Genomic DNA, 25,492 nt, shown 5'->3' with positions numbered 1-25,492 from the left:
CGTAGAGTAATTTTGATCAGGGCTGGTGATCTGTCAAACTGAATGGAAGGAGGTCCAAAAATAGTCAGGATACAATGTAGTAAAAATACGTTTATTAAAAACCACAAATGCTGCCGTATGCATACAAGAAGTACACAGAATTAATCCAATAATCCAACATGGCACAATTAATTTCATTAGATCTAAATAAATACAGTCCCATATCTGCTCTACATCATCAAAATGAGTCTGGCTCTTGATGCAGAGCTTCTCCAGAGCAGGTAAAACTTGTGTTGGCTCATTAAAATCACAGCTGTGAAAATCAGTTTGCATAATCAATGTAATGTTGTACATCAACATTATTCCCTTAGTTTTACCTCACGTCATTCTCCTCAACATTGTGCACAAACCATTTTACAAAGAATTTAAAGATGCATCCTTTTAAAAAAATACTGTTGTCTGTTGTTCTGTAGAAAGGCACATCTCCAGGTTTTGGTTCCTCATCGTCTCAGTGCGGCCAGTCACACTTCCAGGGCGCAGACTTGGGCACTTTGAGACACTTTCCTAACTTCTCACAGCCTGGGGGGGCCCAGTTCTGAAACAGAGAGCAGATGTCACAGTAAGCGCAAGAATATGATGTTATCAGAGATATTACAGGGAGACGCATTACTGTTTTTGTCCTGCCCTGTGGAATGAGGGTCTTACTATATTACTATTAGGTGGCCAACGATTATTCAAACATAGTGGCCTCTCAAGAAAAACAAGCACACGTCTCTGTTGCCACATTCTTTATGATGCTCCTAAATTCATCAGTGGATATAAGTTTTTCTAATTTACAATCTTTTTTAAACATAATTCCATGCCCAAGGTGCAGAGTAGGAGATTACAGTTTGCCCCAGATCTGTTAAACCCAAGGTTCATTATAAAGCAGCCACTTGGAGGAACGAAGCTGGTAACTACCAGAGCTGACACAGAGCAGGGTGCAGAGGTTGGCTGCAAGTTTCCTCAATATTGTTTATAGGTAAAAACAAACCAGTGCTGTTGTCTGCGAGTGGTCAAGTCTGTTTCACAATATCACGTTTAAGATGTATCACAAAAAGGTTTATCTTATTGGAACTGTGATTCAGGGGTACGTGTTCAGGATTTTTTAAAAAATATGCATGATATTTTAAAAATGTATGCATTGCTTGTTTATTTAATTGTAACATGTTTAGCAAAATTTATTTATAAAACAATCAGTTCATGACTGAGTGGTGATATTACAGAGCAGGTTTCACACTGCACAGTCGTTTACAGTATTAACTGAAGTCACAAAAACCTTTTAAAGGTACACTATGCACTACTCTATGTCACTGTTTGAAAACCCGCTCGCCAGTGAAAGTAAAAGTAACCTCCAGGTTTGCTCTTGTTTGGTGTTTTCGCTGTGTAACTTGGATGCCTTCTGCTTATGGTCGGGAACAGGTCACTTCCTCTTTATAAAGCCCTGACCTCACTTGAGTGCTGTGGGAGTACACACTCATAAATGTACCAAACACAGAGGCGGCAGAGGCCATGTGGTCTTAAGTAATGATGTAGAGGGATTACTTCTTTTTTAATGAAGATCCTGCCTAGTGTATCTTTAAGTAGTCAAATCTCAGTTTCAGTTCAATATGGATAATGACATGCTTTAGATATAATATATAAAAAGTCAACATATGTGTATTAGCATAACACAGTGCACCCAAATATTATTCACTCTAGCTGTACTTGAAATTAGGTTTATTTCTCCACCACAAGGGGGCAGTGCTATGCCACAGATGAACCCACAGCAGCAGCACTGAGGTGGCAAAGCCACTGCTCAATTTAGCTCCTTTACATAAACCTACAGGAGATTTTCTTTTCAGAAATGTATAACACACACACACACACACACACACACACACACACACACACACACACACACACACACACACACAGTGGAGGAGAAAAGGTGCAGATTAATGTTATAACATATGATTCCATCAAACATGATACACATTCTGGAGCAGGTCAGTTACAGTGATAAACAGGGATGAAAATAAAACATTAACAGTCTGTGGGCTCAGAAACAGATAGCAACTCTATTCAGACTTTTAGAGTCACAGCTTTTTCATAAGGGCTCAATTTCTCTTACGTATTCACTTATTTGTCGTACAAGCATAATGGACAGAGAACAGAGAGATCAGGTGCAATCACGTCGAGCTTTGAGGGCGGCTGGCCCAAAAGAAACAAACCGTATCTGCTGTTAAATAGTTTTGGACCCCTGCTTATGGATTTACTGAGAAAAGAGTTACCTGCCCATTTTCACAACATTATTATTGTTTTTGTAATTACACGATTAATGTGTATCATGGTACGTTTGTTATGTAAATCTCACCATCACTGCCCTATCACACATGTTGAGCTGGGGAGCACCGGGCACCAGAGTCCGCTCATGCTCCTCCACAACTGGAGAGATCCTGCTCAGCACATCCTGGTACTCCTTAGTCAGGACACTGCAAACACACAATACACATGGTCACAAAGGCTGCGACTAACAATTAGTTTCATTATCTATTATGTGCACGATTTTGGGGGGGAATAATTGAAATTAATGTAAAAAAAAAAATAGGTTAAAACAACAAACATTACATCTTCAAAACCCAAATATATTAAATTTATAATGATACATGACACTTTTTAGAAGCAAGGGTCGACATTTTTGCTTGGAAAATGACTGAGATGATGAATCAGTTTTTAAAATATTTATCTCTCAATCGTCAGAATTTGAGATCAGTATCTAAATTGTGTAATTAACAACAACAATTAAGATAACACTGAATGAGTTTCAATTGATCTACTGGTGAAATACAAACTCGCCTCCTCATACACAATTTTCCCGTACATTATCCTATAATGCTTACCCACATCAACGCAAACACACACAGTCTGTTTTTTTTCTCAAACATTTTTCTATGAACTGAGAAGCCTAACAAACAACCACACACACTAACACACAGACAAAAATGAACATAATTTCCAAATGTTCGCCTTTTTGCCAGGGAGTGTTGTAGTGAATGCACTGTGCACATGTATCCAGTCCACGCTTAACTCATTATATCAGAGAGAGGACATGGTGTAGCTTTCAATGACAAAAACATAAACACACACACACACACACACACAGGCTGTCCACTTGGGCACCCTTTGGGAAAGCGCACTCAGCAGGGTGAACTATGTAACCCCTCTCCCATCCCCTGTCTCTCAATTACTACTGTTGGACACCGGTGAGCCTGAGCACCTCTGTGCATTATTATATTCAGTGTGTAAAACACAGCGGCCCCGAAGGCTTTCAAAGGAACGCTGCTCTCAATAGGACCTGTAGGGTTAATGGGCTGTGTGTGTACGCGTGTCTATGTGTGTGTGTGTGTGTGTGTGTGCGTTGGGGGAGTGGGCGTCTGGTGGCGTGACACACAGATAGACAAATATCAGCAGTGCAATTACACCCCTGATACACTCGCCGGCAGCACCTGTGCCAGCCTTCCATCCTCCCTCCACTGCAAACCAAGCCCTCTGATTGGCCCCTAGGGAACGTGTGCATGTGTGTGAGGTGAAGTGTCAATTAGAGTAATAACCCCGGGCCCTGTCCAGCTCACACCTACCCTCCCTCTTAGATCTCCCACAGGGCAGCAAGGCTTCCTCCATCAGCCAGCACCTGCTCCTTTCCTTGATACTCTCAGTCTTTACTTTCCCCTACAATTACTCGACTGGTAGTGCACTGGCTGCAATTAGTCTCTCTCCTGGTGTGCCGCATTCGTCATAAGATAACCATGTACGTGTTTTGACCCCCAGCTGATAGGGAAAACTGGATTACTCCCCTCGGTTAAAAATCAGACATTCAGATTAAATTGCTTCAGCTATCTAAAATCGCAAATTCTGCTTTCGCCCAATCTCGATCAGCGAGAGGGATATTTCATTCCCCTCCTATCTGTGCCCGCTACTGATTGTCGTGATTCATTTTGTGATAAGTGATGAAGCAACTTAATAGAAGTAAATGTAAGGGAGATTTATCAGACTGCCATAAGTATTCAATTCCCCCATATAAGTCTGCATGCAAAGCACGCGACGCGCTGAGAAACTCGCACAAGACATTAAGTTTTGTATTGTTTTGTCTATGCACCGAAAATCTCACACTGCAGACCTCTAAATCAAAAACTAATAATATCATTTGTTTATGCCCCCTCTGCAAACAAATAATAAAAAGCCTACAGTCAGCACAGCTCATTATCATGATTATAACCCTTAGCTTACTGGTGTAGAGGCAAAATCTGGAATAATAAGCAGGCTGTATGCAAATGAAGTCTTTTGATTTATAATGTATGGCACCCAAGGGGGATGGGGGCATTGCTCAGGTGTGTCACCACTCTGATTACTGATTCATAACACTATTGCTGGAGCGCACACACAGGCACACACACACACAGGCACACACACACACACACACACACACACACACACACACACACACACACACACACACACAAACAACCACACAGTGGCAGAAGGTGGGGGAATTGAGGAGACAATCAAATACATCTGTCCTGCCTTCCCCTCCCCTCCACCCTCCTTCTCCACCCTGGTGGAAATTGAGCACTTCAGTAAGGACTATTGATTGGGGACACAAGAGCATGGTGGCAGGCAGCAGATGAGGCCAGACTGTGCAAGGGCTGCCTGCAGCGTTGGGGCTGGGACTACACTCTGGATGGCCGGGGGCCCTGGGGACGTGAGCTGAGGTAGGTGGCGTGAAAGTAGGATGTGTTAACCTCGGTACCTTGGGTCACAGAGACGGAGGGTGAAGTGGAAGGCAGCAAAAGGCTTTAAAGGATCCAATGAGGATCCAGACTTGCTGAGTTGGGTAGATCCTGGACAGACGGACCACCAACACGGCCCTTATCATCTCTAAGTAATCCTCTGTTTGTAATCAGTTACAAGACAGCAGAAAAACAACCACAACCTAAAATCTACCGAACCTTATTCCCACGTTGTCTCCTACATTGCATAATTATAATCCTCACTGTTTTCCTAGGTGAGTGTTCTAGACTGAGGATAGTGTGTGTGTGTGTGTGTGTGTGTGTGTGTGTGTGTGTGTGTGTGTGTGTGTGTGTGTGTGTGCGCTCTTTGCTGTATCACACCCTGCGACAGTAGTGAAGGTATGTGTGCAGACAGGCCCTACATCATCTTAAGTGGCTCTTTAGGTGCAGACAGAGATTAATGACGGCCAGGCAGCCAGTCCAGCTGGGGGACCGAGGAGCACACGGACAAAACGCACACGTACACATGTGTACGCACACACACACACACACACACACACACACACACACACACACACACACACACACACACGCACACTTAACGAGGATGGAGGAGACGGTCCCAGTGGATGCAGAGGGACAGCAGCTGAGTGGTGAGAAGTGAGCCGAGGTGTACAGCAGGAGGTGGAGAGGGAGAAGTAACAAGGCAAAAAGTAAGACAAAAGTTTGGAGAGGAAGAGGAATGACTGGTGTTGATTGGAGTGGATAGGAGAAGAACAGTGAAGAGGGGGGCGGTGACCTTGTGGGCCGAGTCGATGACCCCTCTCTGCAAAGGTGAAAAATGAGTGCGCATTTTTGGTTTGTGTGCACATCTAGCACTCGGCACAACACATGGCTGCGTATTGATTGGTTTGGCTTTTTTCTATTCTTCCAAGTGAATAGCAGTGCTAAAAGGTGGGCAATTGAAAAACAACATTAATGTTTTATCATCCAATCTCACTGCAGAACTGAAAGGAGTTGGAGCAGGAGGCAAAGAGGAGATGAGGCCGGAGCAGAATGCGAGAGGCAGCGCAAAGGGATCCTGAGATTATCTTAATGTATTAGTCATGTCGTCAGATTGCGTAATGTTTTCTAAAAGATCCAATAAACGTTCTGCATTGACAGCACACAGTAAGAGATGATGCTCATCTATCTTTGTGCCCTTAAGCTGGGCATACACTGTGCTATTTTAAGCCAGTTTCTGACTCAATTTTCATCTTTGAGGGGGAGAGCCGATCATGACCTGATCAACTGGGCCGTCGGACAAATTTCCGGCATGTCAGAAATTTTGATCAGCTGTTGTCAGGCTCTCACACAGTTGAAGCAGAGGCATTCCCCGAGGTCAGTGCCTTTTTTCTCAATGCGCCTGCACCAAGTGGCAAACATCATCTAAATGCGTCATGGCGACACAACACACCAGACTGGTGAAGCTGTGGCAACAGTTTCTCTCCTCCTCCTATCACGAATGATACGAACGAGGGAAACGTCAGGAAATAGCCGACGATCTTCAGCTGCCTGTCAATACTTTCTGTTCTAAAAGATCCGCTAGTAAACAAACTTCTACCTGCCTCGAATCCTTCAAACTAATCTTAATTCACAATTGTGTTTTCTGTCTTTTCTTTTCGTCAGATCCGCATTAGCACCAGCAAAAGCACTGGCTATTCTTCCTGAGGTCCACACACATACAGTCGTACACACTTATACACAATTTAATACATATACACAACAAACAAAGCAGCTCATGTCACCGGATTAACATTAAGTACGTAAAATAAAATAAACTGTCATCCTTTTAACAAAAATTAAGCCGAGCACAAAATTAAAAATCAATCTCAATTCCTCAAGAACTCATAGCTTACTTGATTTTTTGATCTTGATACAAATACATAGTAATTCTTAATAATTCTGAGCTTGAATTATATTTTTATCCATCCAGTGTTAACACAAATTTAATTCAAAGAAAATAGGGTATCAAAAAAGGAAAACAGAGAAAAAAACTTTATGTTTTTATTTCAGGTCACGACTTGATGATCAGGCAGCCAGCACAGTGTGACACATAAATCACGAGCTTTGGCTTTACATTGCAGACGACTGGAACCCACAACATTTCTAAAATGGTGCGGTATATACCCAGCTTTATTTAGTAATAGTCTTAGTTCAGCTTTTACTGTCTGTGTCCTCTGGCGTCCTTATCCTTTTGCCGTTTCTTAACTCTCCTCTGAGCGTAGACATACAAAACTCCATTAAACAGCACTCGCTCTCAATTTAGACCTGAACAATTTATCTTGCAATTTTAACCTGCAGCGGTGCACCGGAGGGTTGAGGACCAGATAGTGATCTTTAAGGAGCTGTTTGCAATCACAAAGAGGTGGGTGTAATCAGGCGAGCTCTGGCTGAGCGGATCAATCCGACGCCTTCTTTTTCATGCCACTGAATCAGCATTGATCTCATACACAGTCTGTGCTACCGACAGGCAAACTGCTTTCCTATTCTCACCCCTCTCCGGTTCATTTTCCAGCATCTCTTCATTTGTTCCTGGTTGACTTCACTCTCCTCCCTCTCTCATTTTTCCCTTCACCTCACCTCTGTCCTCTGACTGGAAATCAGCTGTACGCGGAGTTGAAGTTTCCAAGGAACTAACCTGATGGGGAACTTCTCCCCAGGATCCCGTCCCAGGTGGAAAATGATCGGTTGCATTGTGTGCTCTTTCTGCTCGTGGGTAGTCACACCCGGGACCTCCTGACCTGGACAGAAGTTGATGCCCTGTAGGGGAAATCGCACAAAAAGACACAAACCTTTTTGAATTTTTACTTGAACAGAAACACACTGATGCTAATATAGTTTCATTTGAACAATCTCCAAACTGGCTCATAATTACATTGTTACATACATAAGTAATATTAGCTGACTACCTACAGATGTGTATGATCTTGTATGTGTATCATAATGTAACTCAAGCAGAGTATGGATTAGATTATAGACTGATAACATTTGAGGAGGAAAAATGAACCCTTCAGATTAGTTTTCTTTCTCTTCAGTTTTTTAAGTTATTGGATGTTATTCTGCACACCTGCTACAGTTTAATTTTACACCATTAAAGGAATAGTGCACCCAAAAATGAAAATTCAGCCATTATCTCCTCACCCATATGCCGATGGAGGCTCAAGTGAAGTTTTAGTGTCCTCGCATCACTTCCGGAGATCCAAGGGGAGAGGGGGTAGCAACACAACTCCACCTAATGGAGGCTTATGGCGCCCCAGATTCGCGCGAGACCAGCAAAAGCATGTCTCGCGCACACGTGAGCGTAGCACACAGAGAAGCAGTTACAGCTACAGGCTACAATGACGCTAAAAAAAAAGTTCAAATGACGTTGTTCCAAACAGCTTTTTACGTCGGGGCTTCAGGACAGTTGGATCACTACGGACGAGCAGTATGGAGATATTTTGTGGTTTCAATTATGTGTTTTTGGATGTTTGAATCTGGGGTGCCGTCAGCCTCCATTAGGTGGAGTTGTGTTGCTACCTCCTCTCCCCTTGGATCTCCGCAAGTGATGTGAGGACTCTAAAACTTCACCTGAGCCTCCGTCGGCATATGGGTGAGTAGATTATGGCTGAATTTTCATTTTTGGGTGCACTATCCCTTTAAGAACATTTTATCACCCAGCCTGAGTCCAGTGGCCCTGTCTTCTGTATGTATGCTGGAATAAGACTGCAACCCCCCCTCAGGAAAGAGCAGAGCTGCCCTGTCTTGGCAGCAAAGCTCAGACTTTCTCTACTGAGAAACTCAACACAGTGTTTGCTTTTAGTTTTTATGCACCACAAGTGAAACCTAAGAAAAGAAAAACATATTCCCATCCAATTTTCTCAACAACCCTTGGTAATTTTTTTGCTCTCTGCAATGTCTTTGGTCATTTACAGTGGCTTGTATTTGATTCTGTTAAATGTTTCAGTTGAAACACATGCAGACAAGGACTTTTCTGTGTGTTTTATCATGTGCAATTCAAAACAAAGACATACAACACACTCAGCTAAAGAGATCTGGATGTTTAGGCTCGCAGCCACCTGCTACTCTGAGCTCAATGCTGAATGTCATTGTAGTGTGGCCTATATGCATATTGTCTTCCAATCTGTTGTGTTATTTGTGCAGCTACTGTTGGTGCATCATAACAGGGTCGAAGTCACTGGCAAAATAGAGGACTTTTCTTCCTTATGCTCCCCCTCACCCCCACCTCCACCTCCACCCCCACTCCCCCCTTCATCTCTCCATGCCTTCGCTCCTGCTCCCTGACTCCATTCTCGTGTGCCTGGCAGTGATCACAGCCTGATTGAGTCACACTCACTCCTCCAGAACCCCCTGGAGATCTGCCCCCTCCTTCAACACACACACACACACACACACACACACACACACTTTTTGATGAGCACAACTAATATCGAGAAAGCATTCATCTGTAAGGCACTGTTGCTGCCCCCCTCTGAGATCGCTCAACGGAGTACCTCAAAAATACATATAGAAGAGAGAGAAAGAGAGAGTGTGAGAAGGATAGATACCCCCCGCCCTGCAGAGCCTCCTCTGATCCAGACTTGTCCTGTCTTTTGAAGCCAAAAGCTTAGAAATGCAGAAAGAAGGAAAAAAAAAACTCATCCCAGAGGAGCAGCCAGAAAGGCCTGCTGTGTGCATCTCTCTGACTCCGTCTCTTGTACCCAAGACATAACAGCAATAACTCCGAATCTCTCCTGACATTAATGCTATGGATACAACTAGGCTGCTTTCAAACTGGAGCAGAGCAGTCGCTATTGTAAGATAAAGTGCAGGAGCATCCAGCGGTGGCGGGATAGATTTTGGAAAGGAAATATGTGGCGTCTATTTTGATCCCAAAAGTAAAAAGCAGCTTTGGAAGGAGAACAATCACTTTATGTAGATTGTGGCTGAATATTTTAAACTATTTATACTGTAAACATATCTATTTTCCAGTTTCACCCCCAGACAATTTTCATACTGGCCAGATGGGTCTACCAAAAATCTTGGGGTGGCACACCATAACCAAAGGCCTTAACTGAATTTCAGGAATTCAATTATATTGTTGAAGTATACAGGCTAGCTGAAAACTATGTCAATATGAGAGTTAAAGACCTGCATACTGATATATTATGGTTTCCTATTCCACTGTTTATATTACTAATTATCTGTTGCGCTTAGACTAATATTGGTGCAATTAACATTTTGACAATCCTGTTTTCACGTGTTATGCAACTGTACATACATGTTTTAGGTGATTCAATGTTCTTCAGCTAGGCTGGTTGTCCTTTTCCTTAAAAGACTAACACACAGCATTAATGTAAAGGAGTACATTGATTGAAAGGAACCAAACATTTACTGGGAACAAGCCTCAAGTGTAGGGGAGATTCGTGGTTAACCATAGAACCCATTTTCATTCATATATCTTGAGGTAAGCGTTGAAGGGACCCCTTTGAAAATAGTAATGCCATTTGCAACCTCGCAACCTGTAGCCTAAATTCAGTCAGGAACACTTAAGTCAAAGAAAACTTAATTTCCATTTGCAGTATGATGTTTGGTGGTAATGCTCTGTTCTGGGGCCTCTCTGCCCTTCCACGTGCAAATAAAGAAAGCCTAAAGCAGAGAAGGCAAACCTCCCTGCCCTTCCATGCGCCTACATGGAAAGCCTGAGGCAGAGAGAGCAGCAGCAAAGACTCCCCGGGTACAGAACAGAGCAGCATCAATGACAAACAGAAATGACATTGATAAGCCAGACACAGTATGAAAAGGAGGAGCTGGGGTGGAGGTGGGTTGCAAAGCAGCTTGCAGACAAAGCAGCAACAGTAGGCAGGCCAGAGCAGTTTAAATAGGGCGCCATGAATGAGATTTGCCAACTGGTTGCATATAAAGGAATCATATGATCTATCAGTTGACTCCCTTCCATCAATCAGCTGCTCCATCAGTTGATCGGGCTGTTTGAGATCAGCTGATGTAGCTGGGATGTGAGCTGAGCTTGATATTGTGTCCTGCCTGAACTAATATGCTCAATTTTATTATTATTTAGCTTCCCTCCAGACAAGCTGTGTTGACAGGGTTAAACTTGCTTGGGACTAGGTTAAAAATTGAGTTTGCCACAGCTTCCTAAAGACAGTGATGTTGGCCTCCAGTTATATTTGCCAGGAAGGGCCCAGCTATTATACCAGAGGGGCCACTGCTACTTTCTACTTTATGGATTTGATCAGTATATTTGACATATTCTACAAACATGTAAAAACCTGCAGTTGATGTAACCTGTGTAGGACTAACAGATATCTAGAAAACAACATTTTTCAGTTTACATTGATCACCTTGAAGCATTCAACATGGTAAAAAAAAAAAGCCATCACAGCTGCCGTCGAGCTGCTACTGTATCACAGGTTACTCAGCAATCCAGATACAAAGGAGCCACAGCCACGACAAACTATATTTCGCAATATTAACATCACTACACTGCCTCAAGAGAGTTTGATGAGAGCCATTTAAGCCTGTGAAATTTCTCATTTTCCTCATGGCTGAGCTGCATGAACACAGCCAGGACAGAGCGATACGTCTCCCAGCTATTAACCTGTAATTTTGTTCTTCTTCACAGACACACATCTTCCCTTGTTTATTTTCTTACCATGCGCCAAGAAAAAACAAATTATATTTTAAAGTATTACCAAAGCAGAAGAGCAAGCAGGAAAACATGATTTTTGTGTCAGTAAAAACAAAGTTTGATTCTGTATTTCTGTTGCAAGACAGGTTAAAGTGAAGCCTGTAATTTTAAGGTTTAAAGGGTCCAGATCATTTTAAAATAATCATTAATCCATGTTATTCCTGCATGAGAAGGGCTAAACAAGAACTTTCCTTCTAAGGCTAATTTCATGCATAGTCTGACTTTGTTAAACACATTTATAAAATGCACTATGGTTTACATGAGATGGACACTTAAAGAATTCAGCCACAATGACATGAAGCATATTGGCAATTTAACTCTCGCTCCCTCAGAGGAACTCAACAGTGGCCCCATAAAACACACACACAGGACATACATGTACATGTTTTCTCTGGTCCTTTCTCCCTCTCTCATGTACACACACACCAATCGATAGGCAACTCACAGGCAATCAGACGCTATTATTTGTGAAGTTCCACTTCAGTTCACATGAGTTGATAAAGGAGGCTGCTATTGATTCAGCGGCCCTGAAGGAGAGAGCAATTTAAGCGACCGATGGGGCATAAAACAAACTGGATCACAGGAAAAGCAGAGCCATGATGGGAGGACAGGAGGACATGTTTTTATGGACAGAGGAGAGAGAGACAGATCTTTGCCTCTCAAGTGTCACATTTCACTTTTCTCCTGATACATTTAATCAGTGCCGAGTTGATGTAATTACGACCGAGAGATACTGCTGGCATCTGCCTTTCTTTCTTCCTTTTGAGCTCCGTGGTGCCAAAAGAACAAGTCTACAGCGGGGAACGTCAGTATGTAAATGCAGAGGAAGAAAATCTCCACTGGAGTCAGAACAAACAAGTCAACTGGTTGATGAATGATGTAAGTTCGCTGATGTGGGGGGTTCTTCATTAATATTCATTACGCTCTGATGTACACAGCAGTCAACTGATGAGCCATTTTCAAGATAACACCAACAGTGAAAGTGTTTGTGTGTTTGAGTAAGATTAGGAGAGACAAAGAGGGAGGATGTGGCAGTGCAAATCAGGAACTGAGGAAACAGAGATGGCACAGAGTTGCTGGATTAAAAGGGAATCTTACCTTTTTAAACTCTTCCCATGAGTTGCTCCAGGTCCAATAGTGGGCCTTGTATTGTCCAAGCCTCACGGCCATGAGCTGATTTCCTCGGTAATAGAAGATCGGCCTGTTGAGGTTGATGGGAATATCATTAGTTTTGCAGGTATTTGGTCATAGGTATTGGACAAAATACAATTCTGACCTTATGATGGCACAAGAGGAAGAGGAAATGGGACCATCCATGACATGAAAGTCTACACAAAACTCCACTGTAATACTTACCGTAGTTACTGAGATCGTTTGGTCAAAGTGGTTGACGTACCGATGGAAAACCTCAGAGTTAGCATGGCTCAAAAAGCCTCCTTGTTGTCCTCTTGCATGACAAAATTAACACTGCTGTTCCGCTCAAAAGCGTTTAAAAAATGAAGGGGACTTTTGCCCCAAAGTAAAGGACACAAACGCCAAACAATCTCTAACCAAGTGGTAAAATCCTATAACAAGTAATGCAATCTTGAAACCCTTTGGCTATCAGTCTGACAACAATAAGCCTCTAGGGGAAATGGTCAGTCTTTCCGAGTAGGTATTGCTTCAGCTGGAGTAGCTATGTAACTCACCCACGAGCTACATCACAACTATACCAACAAGATCAGCTCCCTTTGCCCCTTTATCCGAAAGTGGAACCTCTTAAGAAAATGCTATGCTAGCATTTAGATAGCTATGGGTAAGGGTGAGGGTCTTGTCACTTATTAGGTAAGTCACGTCTTTGTGCAAATGATTAAAGTGGCTGATTGCTACGTTAAGCCTTATCCATTCTCGGAACCCATCGGCTGTATTCGGCGCCTGACTTCTGGCAGATGGCGATGCAGCCTCTGGGGGCAGACCCCTGATTTTTTGGCATTCCGGTTTGATTTGGGCGGAGGAGGCGAACTTCCGTTTCCGACTTCCGTTTATATATAATAAGTAAATATGCTGAACCTTTGCAATGGATTCAGAGTTTGCAGTGACGCCAATTATGTTTCATTAGTTCACCGCACGGGGCGTTTAACCTGGCAACAACTGCAGCCGGCTCAAACGTGATTGATCAATATCACGCGGACTACAAACAGCCTACAACCGGAAACCAGGGCTCTTCCGCTCTTCTTCCGGAGGCAAGATCTCCGGGGTTTGCCTACAGACTCTACATTCACTGAATGTAGAGTCTGTATATAGAGACTAAGCCTTATCATATGCAGCAGGGTTCAAATAACTGCAGCACTAGCGGGTTTGTCTTGTACTGGTGTAGGGTGCAGTATGCAAGGATGTGCCATGTAAGCTTCAAACAGAATTTGGTTGAATGTGTCAGTATTTTGGGGTTTCCTGTATAACCAGCAGACATGCGGACCAAGACTTCCTCTTTCATGCGCCAATCATTTCAGCTAATCTCTGAAAACAAATATTGTTTATTCATACACATATGAATGCAGAAAAATTTAAAAAGCCATTTTGCAGCTGATGTGTTCTGAGATTGCATTTTGGCCAGTTTGTTCCACCTCTATGCACTTCTTTGATTGGTCAATACTACTCCACAAACGGAAACCAGTGCTTCTGATATCAGCACCTTGTCCGGTTGCCTACAGATTCTGCATACATATGCAGATATCTGTTCTTCGAGATTACAGCTAGTGTGTGTGCTTGCCTGTCTTGGTGTGTATGCATGCCGCTAAGCAGGACAGGTGTCAGGTCCAGTCCGTCCAGGGCTCTGTCATCGGGAGGGGTGATACCAGCCAGAACCAGACTGGTGGTGAACAGGTCCATCACACTGGCCAACTGGTAATTCACCTGTATAAGGACAAAGAAATAAAAAGCTCCATTCACTATCTACAGTATGAGAAGCCATTTCACACAACCTGCGAGTCAGGATCATTAAAAGTGAGGAGCTTTGAGGGAATGAGGACTGGCAAAGTGTCCTTTCAAGGACTAACACACATTTTTTAATGGCAGTGCTACCAGGTGCTGTTCTTCTTACCACAAACAATGTAGTCATGATTTTGCGTATATCTCCACCACTGTTTCTAAGAATTACTCCTCAATGATTTTGCTTCTTTTTGCCATCAGTGCCAAATAATTACAAGTTCACAAATCAGGAATGAACAGTTTTATAGTTCAGGAATACCACAAGCTCGCTCCTTTACGCAGGATTTTCTTCATGACTGTGAACAAGGGAAGAATGCACAGTCATGATAGGATGTTTGTATGTGTTGCTGTGTGTACACATGTAGGAAAGAGGTACATTTCTCCAGTCTCCTCTCTAATCTCTGCTTGCAGGTTTATTATAAAGCCTCCAAAATGCTTCTCTTTCTAAATTAGTTTTTTTTGGGGGGGGAGGAAACGAAAAAGGAGGAGCGAAGAAAAAGAGGAGAGAAAGTAGGAAGAGGACAAGGCCCGGGCAAGCAGGCGGCTGGAGCTGGAGCGAGCTGGTGTTTTATCTCCTTCTCCCAGTCCCACTGAAAAGCTTTATTTTATTTATAAACTTTGAACTATTTTCAGATAAAATGACATTTTTTCGTTGTCATCCTTGATCTTCCGTTCCATTCTCTCCTGAGCGAGCCTTAGAGGGAGACGGCACGCTCACAATCAGATAGCACTATCAGGCCTCTGCAGCTGCACCGCCATGTGCCGCTGTGCTCCTATCGGCAGCCAGCACACATACAGACACAGGCGCACACACATTCGCACACACAAGCTCCTTAGCACTGAAATGAATTCCCTCTTTCTTCTGTATCCACAGAACCAGCCACAGAAAAGGCTTTGCAATGCATTCCATGATCTATCTGCACATCCAGACTTTCTCCTTCTCACACACATGCACACACACACACACACACACACACACACACACACACACACACACAAACACTAACAGATTTAGTCCTTCACTTCATTTTTCTTTTCTTTTTTTTCAAAGTCCCCCTCACACAGACACACACACAAACCACTAAAGAAGACAGGACAAAAGGACACAAGAAGAAGCCAAACTGACATTTAGTTGGTAATAACTTGCATGACCAAAAAAAGCAAAACTTTCAGACTTAGACGGCTCTGACGGTGGAATTTATCTCATGAGTTGCCATCTTTTATTTCCTTCCTTCATTAGCTCTGCCCTCGTTTGCAGTCAACGCTGAACTTCATTCTTTCTTCACCCTTTGTTCTTTCTTCTTCTCTTTTTTTGACTGACTCATCACTCTCTATTAACGTCACACTCTCTTTCTCTCGTTTCTTTCTGTGTCGTGAGTGGTGATGTTGGTTATCTGAGGAGGCAGTGCTTCTATCCCCGTCTCTGCCACTCTGCCTGTGTGTCTGCTGCCTGATAAAACACAACAAAAGGGATTGGGGACGCTCGACAACGTGGTGGGGCCGAAACCCCACCCGCCTCCCCATCTCTGTTCCTGCAGCCGCTCACCCCTCGTCACCCTGGCCCCCTCGCCCTCCTCAGGCACTGGGAGAATGCTGAATATGCACCTGCTCAGACCAGCAATGCTCCCTCATTCCTGTACACCACCTGCTATCCTCCTAAATATGACAACAACGTCCTGCACATTTAGTCAGTTAAATTTCCAAGTTTCATCACTCAGATCTTTCTATCACTGATCCTCCTTGATAAGAGTATGCATGCATTATTTGATGTTAATTCAACCGCAGGGGGGACTTAATGATTGCTTAAATTGGGTAGGGAAAAAAGTAGATATATCGATATCGCTATCAGTTATCAGTCAAATGAGTTGTTACCTATCGGCATATCGGATATCGGCAAAAAAATCCAATATCGTGCATCCCTAATCTGTTCCTAGATAGCACAATGAACCTGCTGAAATCCCGCTATAACAAAGGCTTGCATGGCTGTTTGTTGTCTCCACCATTGGAGCTTATGAACTTTTCAATGCTCAGATCAACAAAGATTTCAGAGGACTACAAAACAACTGAGGGGGGAAACCCTGTGCCTGGTCTGTCCTCCCTCCCAAAGTGATGGATCCGGAGCTGTAGAGTACAGTAGCTCCAACAAAGCAGCTTTGTCATCACGATCCCAGAGAGCTTCAGGGAGGATCTATGGACCCACGTTCTCACAGCCGAGGCACAACTGCAAACAAGGGCGCAGATTTCGCTTTAGCGTTGGGGTGGACACATATGACATTGGGGAGGTTGGGGGTTCTCCTCCAGGAAATATATCACAACAAACACCAACGTTCCTGCATTCTGGTGAAGTTTTATGCACCAATTTGTGCCTTTCCTGCATCAATTTCAGGTGGGAATGTTGTTCATTGTGAGGGACAGATGCATATGTTCTAAATATTGATGGGGATGTGTACCCTGCACCCCTCTCCCCTGAGAATCTATGCCTACGGCTAGAGATACTGTTATTATTTACCTCTGTGCCTCTTCCACTGGTCTAGAAAGTTGTCTGTCACACATACAACTGATCCAAAATACATACAAAAGCACATGTGCGGGCATGTACAATCAAACAAAAATTACACAGACATGTTTTACACACCTGCACATGCATACACAGACGCACTGGTCAATTATAAAGTGGCACAGGTGCAGCAAAGCCCTGCGAACACAGCACCAATCCTGGCAGCGTGGCAGTGCCAGCGTCTTTAGCACTCCTCCTTTTCTCTTTTCTACACCAGCCACCCCTTTTACTTCTTCCTTGCTTCCTTCCCTGTACCACCAACCCCCCCTCTCCTCCCCTCCCCTCCCCTCCATCCCTCCCGTTCCTTTATCCTGAGCGCCTGGCATATTCAGATACTGAAGTCCTCATTACGGCTCAATCCAACCTCAGCAAACACACAAACAGATTAGCCGCTTAAGACGCTCCCAATCCCTCTCTCCCTCGCTACTCTGCTGTGCTATCAGGCCCCAGCACACCCCTGTGAGATGAGCCAGGGGCAAGGCTTACTGCAGACTGCAGCCTCCGCTCGCTCCTCCACCAAATCCCTCTGCGTCACAGCCCCGTGTCACAGCTGCCCCTAATACAATTAAAAGTCATTTGCAGAACGCACAGGCTTAGAGGATCACGGTGTGGGTGGGGGGTTAAATTGGGGAGGGGGAGGGAGGAAAGAGAGAGTTTGGAGCATTAATTCCAGCCAAAAAATATTTGAGGAAACAGTGGAAAAAAGCGCCCACATGCTTCATGGCTGCAATCACACAGTTTATCTTCAGTGTTTCTGGAGTTCAATCGCTCGACAGAAGTTGAGCATAGTCGAGATTAACTGGTTACGGCGCCACTGGGTCAGAGTGTGCGCGTGTAAAGTGGTAAACGATACACAAATGAAAACAAAAAGCAACAATCATTCAAAAGAGAGGATTAGTGAAATAATTATTCCTTTACTCTCAACCCTGCTTTATAGTCCTGTGCATCGCCTACAGCTGCACAGAGAACAGTTTAGCTCCTGGTACCTGTTGATAGGCAGAACATTAAGGAGCAGCAACAATGCTTAGAAGAGAAAAAACTGGCTCTGGATCCCGGGTCTAAGTCTAGTCTAGTCTCTAGAGAAGATGGTGGGGATTAAGTGAATGATCGTCTTGGAATTTATTGGAGGCTTTATTTGGTAAAAGCTTTAAATCACAGGGGTATTCTCACCGTGCCTCCTTTGATGTGTCCAGGCCACCAGGCAATGGCTGGCTCCCTCATGCCCCCTTCAAATGTGGTCTGCTTCCCGCAGAGGAACGGCCCGTTGCTCCCGCCTGAGGAATCAGAAGCACGGGCATGCATCCATGTATCAAATCACACACACACATACAGGACAGAAAATGTGTCTGAGACAAAAATGAACTGACTCGGTTTCACAGAAGAATAACTGTGTGTGTGTGTACGTGTGCATTTGAGTTCAGTGCCTACTTTCATTTGGGCCAGATATTAGAGCAGCTCCATTGTCTGAGGTGAAGAAGACAAAGGTGTTGTTTTCGATGCCCAGACTCTGCAGCAATGACAAGATCTGACCGACACTGTAGTCCAGCTCCATCACTGCATCACCATACCTACAGACAACCATAGCTTTAATCATTCCCCATGAGAAATACATTCACTTATTACCTCATGCATCTGATGGACAGTAAAAGAGTCAGCAAGGTAGGATATAATGTACCGGCCTCGCTGGCTCCTCCCTAGGAAGTGTTTGGAGGCATAGACAGGTGCGTGAGTGGCGTCAGCTGCCCAGTAGAGGAAGAAGGGCTGCTGGGCCACAGTCTGGCGACGTATAAAGTCAAGCCCTTCCTGTAGAAGTGGGAGGTGTGACACAACACTGTCAGTGCAGATGTCAAATGACTTAGTGTAGCTTGATTCACAGTACTGCTGTCAGACAGTATAAAAAAATGACTTTCTCACTGCATTTTCCAAACAATCCTCCACATTAATAACAGCACGACTGAAACCAGTCTAGCTCCATAAGACACGCTAATATGAGCTTTACAAAGCTCTACTTGACAGATGCATCTTCTTCTTGTGATGACAAAGTACACCTCTCAAGCATGCAGTGTATCTCTGCGTGCTGCTTTTGATCCCCTCAGGAAGTGAATGGGAGGGACTGACATAGGCAGCAGAGATAATCAAGACGAGCGTGCGCAAAAGTCAACAATCCACTTCTGCTGGTGAAAAGCACGGTAATGATCAAATTAATTGCGCTTTTAATTTGTTAAATAGATGATTTATGTTTTTGTGCTTTTATATTTTGGTGAGTCAAACCTGATTTTCCACTCTGGTGGACAATAAACTTGTACTCTATTTCATATTCTAGGGAGTACCTGACACACTCTGCTCCTCTGAAAGTGTTGTATCATCTGAGACAGACTCCGAAAGGACAGGTGGGCCTGAACTTACCTTCAAGTACATCTGTGTTAGGTTGGACTCTCCCGTCTTCCTGTCAATCTTAAACTCCTCATAGTATCTGAAAAACAAGTGGGTTGACATGATTCAATAAATAAACCTTCATTATTAGTTAACTATCATCCCATCTGAATACCTGCCGAGGCCACACTGTGCCATTCCTCCTCTGCTTATCCAACCGCATAAAATGACTCTTTCACAACGACCTGATTGTTTTGTCAGGGCTTTCAATCTGCCTCTAAATTGACCGAAACTACCTCAGACAATATCATTAAGACAACGGAGGCAAATTTCCCTCTTGCGGACTGTGTTTGCAGGAGATTTTGGTGAAAGACATATTTGGGAAGTCTCAGCAGAGCTGAGCAGAGGGAACTGTTATGAGGTGTTGCTGAAGCGTAGCGCGGCGAGCAGAGAAGCAGTGACAGGCATCTCTCTTTCTTACGCTTCACTTCCTCCAGGTGTCCTCGCACACAGCCAGCGCAACCTGCCGTCTCTTGAGGGCGTGTGTGTCTGTGTGCATGCGTGTCTATGTGTGTGTGTGCGTGCGTATGTCTGTCCAGGGCCCAGGTATGCAGCGCTGATTAAACCCACGGCTAAGCGAAAAACACGCCCGGCTGCCAGTTCCAATGACCCTGAATACACATATGGCTGTTTTGGGGAAAACAAATGGGCGGAAAATGGAATACACAAGCACAGCTGGTACAGAGAAGGAAGAGGAGGGGAGACACTCAACTCATCCAGAGGAGCAGCCAGCCAAACCATTCCACTGAGTCACGGGGGAAAGAAGATTTTTATAGATTTTCAGCATCTGTATCTGTCTGCTGTTATGTATATCTGAGTGCCCGTGTGTGATACTACCTGCCAAGCATCTCAGAGTTGTTGTAGACGGGGATGTTAGGTCTGAAGCTGCTGTTGTAAGGGCCAAAGTGGCAGTCTGGTGCACCAAACCATTCATCAAAGCCTTTCTCCAGAGGCAGGTACTGCGGTCTGTGGCCCAGATGCCTTTAGTGACAAACAAAGTGCACTCACACACTGACAGATTAAGATGACTGAAGGAGCATTCTGTGCATTTAAATGTAGACCACTACTGCAGATCAAACAAACCTGTGCTACTAAAAATCATTTTCAAAAGCACAACATACTTATTTTGATGTCTGATTGCAGTTACTACATTTAGGCTCTCATTGATTTCCATTTACTTCACAACAGTTTCTATCTATCAACCTAATCTATCACATTAAAGTTGTGTGTTTGGTGGTAATATTGTGAAGGTCTTTTAAAGGTGCAGTGTGTAAGATTTAGGGGAATATATTGTCATAAATGGAATACAATAAGTATGTACATAGGGAGTGTGTCCCCACGCATTGAGTCTGCCATGTTTCTACAGTGGCCCAGAAAGGACAAACCAAACACTGGCTCTAGACAGAGCAATCCACTGTTTCGTATGGGCCATTGTGGTTAACAGCCCCTCCGCGAAGAGAGTGTATGAAAAACACTGACTTTTCAACATCAAACTGCTTTATTGAGTATTTGTAGTGGTTCCTGAATGTCTGGGGCTGGTTGCATAAAGAACTTTAAGCCAAGATTTTCTTTTAATTTCAAATTAAGGATTCCTTTCAATAAAATTGCTTGCACAAAACATCCTTGAGTCTTCTCCTTCAGGTTTCCTTAAGTTTTTCTCCATATTTTGGTCTTAAACTTAAGGAATTGCTTAAAGTTTGTTAACCGCAACATGGCTGAGTTTATGGTGCTTTGTGCAACCAGCCCCTGGATCTTAAGTTACCACAGGTATATCCACAGGTTGTGTCATGAATGCTGCCTAAGGGTGGAAGAGAGACGCATGGAGGTAATGAGCACCTGCAACTGCAGATCCCACTGGTGCTGCACGGTAAACTGTGATGATTGCTCTCAGGTTATGGTCCAACGTGTGCACCAGGAGGGAAGGTGCTGATGGGCATGGCTTTAGACGGAGATAATGTGGCCCCAAGTGAAAAAAAAAAACTATATAGATCCTTTACATGTCTATGTCACAGTAAAGTCTGTTAATTAAGGGCCAGTATTAATATGTTAAATGTTTGTTTGCACTTTCCATGTCTCTTTGTATAAATACTTGAGTGTCTGTTGATGAATTTGGGGTTTTGTTTGATTAAAATAAAAGAGAAAAAAGATCACATTAGCAAGTGCTGGCCCAGTGGCCCGTCTCCATCATGTCAAACAGTGTTGGAGAAACACGAATTTATAAAAATTTATAATATATATTTATATATAATAATTTATATATATATAATAATAATTTATAAATATATAATATTTATAATAATTTATAATATAAATTTATAAACATAAAACTGCTTAATTCAGTGTTTTCACAAGTTAATATCACCAGGTTTGTTTGTTTTGGAGAGGAAGAGACCTCCGCAGATAATTCAGGGCCCAGTAAAAGCTTCCTGAACAGTGAACACTGAAGGTATTCTAACAGGGAGAATTTTCAGCCGGTTGCAATCTGCAATCCTTACCACTAGATGCCACTAAATCTTACACACTTAACCTTTAAAATAAGCAATCATGGCTTGGGACATTACAAGAGAGCAACAAAGGGAAGATTTTAGTACCACACAGAAATGGATGCACATCAGTGGTTGGAAAAATACATTAAAACATTTAGTATAAAATTGCTGTATACTGTGGAAAATAATCATCAGTAAGTTAAGTAATAAACTGGTTAAAACATGCAAACAAACTTTAATTCATGGAATCAATTCCACAGATGTCAATCACAGCCACCACAGCCTGTCGACATCAACATAACCTAAAACTTCAGAAACCACTAAAAACCTGGATTACAGAAAGATAAAGAGCTCACCACTTGCCAACTATCTTGCTGACGTAGCCCTTTTTCTTCAGCATCTGGGGTATTAAAATCTCATCCTCAGAGATTCCTCCCACTATCTCCTGTGGTGTGTATGCTGTAAAAAAGGGTCAAAATTTAGTGTACAGAACTTTCCAGGACTTTATTGCAAACTGTACATTATGGACGAAGTAATGAGAAAACCTGCAAGAAATTATTTGCAGCTGGATAAATTGCACAGTAAGGATATACTGAGAGTGTACCGTTCCTGGCGTGGCCATTTGTGGTATAGAAACCGTTCCTGACAGGGAGCCTCCCGCTGAGAAGTGCGGCCCTGGCTGTCATTAAAATGACAGAAAAAAAAATCATTAAGATTTCTGAATGGTGGTCCTTCAAATGCTTTTTTACTGGCAAACACATTTGTTTTCTGTAAATACCAAGACCAATATCCCTTTCTACACCCAACTGCTATTTATGGCTGTGATTCAACTGAATTATGGACTCTAATCACTGCTGTCAGGTGAAACTCTGTACCTTCACATTTCAATTCAACAAGAAGAAAAGCAGCTTTTCAGCTTGACTGCCTGGTATTTCTAAAGTTCATCCACAAGGGTTGTATAACTTTTCATGAACAAAATGCTCACAAACTTTATTCTGAATCCAAAGCATTTTACATGTATATACACCTTCAATTAAGTTTACCTAAAAAACATGATAATTACCAACATAGAGTTAAAAGGTTTCTAACAACAGTGACGTAACAATTCCTGCTTTCCTGCACAGAATCACTGTGAGGGAGCATCACCCCATCTAACTCATTCATTCATTCATTTTCTGTAACTGCTTATCCTGTTAGGGGTCGCTGGGGGAGCCTATCCCAGCTGACGTTGGGCAAGAGCCAGGTACACCCTGGACCAGTTGCCAGACTATTGCAGGGCTGACACATAGAGACAGACAACCATTCACGCTCATGTTCAGGCAATTTAAAGTCACCAATTAAGCTGCATGTCTTTGGACTGTGGGAGGAAGCTGGAGTACCTGGAGAAAACTCATGCTGACACAGGGAGAACATGCAAACTCCACTAACTACTGTCTTTAAAAGCACTATAGTTAAAAGGCTAGGGTCTGGAGCAGTGGCTCCCTGTGGCTTTGACAGAAAATTAAATGTGACATGAATAATCATTATTTTTTCAACATTTTCATTTTAATTTATTGTTGAAGGCCTACAGTGATTCTTACATCCTTCAACTATGAAAATGCGTAGCCTATACATCGATGTAAAAAAATTATTTCACATTTCGTCAACTAAAATGTGTGTCATATGTCTGGTCTAGCGCCTTTTCCACTAAAAACATCACTAGCAATGGCCACAGTAGTCTTGAGTCTTCCTAGTTATGCTAGCTGTGGATTCCAAATCCATCCATCCATCCATTTTTGTAACCGCTTATCCTCTTGAGGGTCGCAGAGGGCTGGAGCCTATCCCAGATGACATTGGGCAAGAGACAGGGTACACCCTTGACAGGTTGCCAGACTATCACAGGGCTGACACATAGAGACAGACAACCATTCACACTCACATTCACACCTACGGACAATTTAGAGTCACCAATTAACCTGCATGTCTTTGGACTGTGAGAGGAAGCCAGGGTACCCAGAGAAAACCCACGCTGACACAGGGAGAATATGCAAACTCCACACAGAAGGACTCCCCCACCCTGTGTTTGAACCAGGAACCCTCTTGCTGTCAGGTGACAGTGCTAACCACTGCACCACCGTGCCTTGTTTAGTATATCTTCAGAAAAAAAGAAAAGAAAAAGAGCATACGTTCGAACTGCACATATGTGTATTTAGATACATTCATGTGGTTACATGTCGACATGCTCAAATAAAACACATTTAACAGACAAATTTGTTTGCTTTCATCAGCAATGCTGCAAAGTTAAAGCACCAAGTAATCAAAAATAGTGCACTGCAGAACAGCCACCTTGTGTAAAAACATAATAATGAATGCTCATTTAGATCTATTACTAATCTTGATAGGCTAAATTCAATTTAAAAGGCTGTATTACTTTTATGTAATGTTTTGTGGCTCCAGACAGTTTTTATTTATTTATTTATTTTTGGGGGGGCAAAAATGGCTCTTGATAGGTCTATGGCCAAAAAAAATTTGACCCCTCCCAAGTCCTCTCCCTCTCATGATACCAGAATAAGTATAAAAACTATTTATCCCTCTACCAGCGAATCTCCTAAACTAATGACAAAAGGAAGGTGTAAAAGGAGAGGCAGTGTTGCATGCATTTGAATGCACTTTATGTCTGTTTCTACGTGTGTATTTTGAAGTGGCAGCCTTTAAAGACAAATAAAGCAATCTTGAATCTTGACAATAAAAACAAATGTATAGAAATAGAAAGCTGAAGCCTTGATGAGAGACAGAAAATAAGCTCATCTAACATCTTGTAAAACAGGAACTGCTGGTTCAGGTTCTATATTACAACACTGACAGTGACTCACAAGGGGAACAGAGTGGACTCGCAGTGTAGAAATTTGGAAGTAGCATCCCCTCAGCAGCCATGGCATCCAGGTTAGGGGTCTCTTTAGAGGGCTGGCCAAACACCCCCAAGTCCCCCCAACCCATCTGAAGAGCAGAGGGGAAAAATGGAGAGTTAATACATACACATCACACCCAGAAAGGCAAAACACACAAAAATCATAGGGTAAAAACTTACGTCATCCATGAGCATTATGATGATGTTTGGAGTTGAAACATTTGTTGTCTTTTCTGTCAAGGAACAACATATCATTGCACAGAAGAGAGCAGGAGTTAAGGCAGACATGATTCGCATTGCTGTGCTGAAGTCATATGAGCATCAGCTTCGAGGAAGTGGTTTGTTTGCCTTCGTGCGAGAATTCAGCGCAGCGATTGCGCATACACAGAAAGAGTAATTATGTCGAGATGTTTTTGCCTGAATTAAATTAAGATTTTAGATTAGTATTAGCCTAATTTATTTTTATTTCCTTGACTTATGAATGTGTGTGGTCGCGTTATGTTTCATGATTAAATCGTTAAACTGTAAAAATCTGTCAAATGATTTCTTGGTAGTTGGTGCATTCAGGGACTTCTGACAAGTTCGAAATCGGTCGCAACGAATCACAAAGAGAGGACCATGTTACAAAATACTTTTTTGGTAAAC

At 43.0% G+C, this 25,492-nt stretch overlaps 1 protein-coding gene across 1 annotated transcript; it reads right to left on the bottom strand.

Moving 5' to 3' along the window:
- Positions 1-77: 77 nt before the first annotated feature.
- Positions 78-25,186, bottom strand: galns (galactosamine (N-acetyl)-6-sulfatase). Its single transcript, XM_049598335.1, has 14 exons — positions 25,028-25,186; positions 24,813-24,936; positions 22,565-22,639; positions 22,317-22,419; positions 20,312-20,455; positions 19,448-19,514; positions 18,717-18,844; positions 18,470-18,609; positions 18,212-18,315; positions 14,267-14,409; positions 12,616-12,718; positions 7,468-7,589; positions 2,375-2,492; positions 78-574 (listed from the first exon to the last, which is right to left on the bottom strand). Exons 1-14 carry the CDS (start codon positions 25,142-25,144, stop codon positions 488-490), a joined length of 1,575 nt encoding a protein of 524 aa, XP_049454292.1. The 5' UTR covers positions 25,145-25,186; the 3' UTR covers positions 78-487.
- Positions 25,187-25,492: the final 306 nt, after the last annotated feature.

The sequence above is a fragment of the Epinephelus fuscoguttatus genome, linkage group LG2 (genome assembly GCF_011397635.1).
Source record: "Epinephelus fuscoguttatus linkage group LG2, E.fuscoguttatus.final_Chr_v1".
In the NCBI taxonomy this organism is placed as follows: Eukaryota; Metazoa; Chordata; class Actinopteri; order Perciformes; family Serranidae; genus Epinephelus; species Epinephelus fuscoguttatus.
The sequence above is the reverse complement of the archived record's forward strand: the minus strand, read 5'-3'. Positions and strand labels throughout refer to the sequence as shown.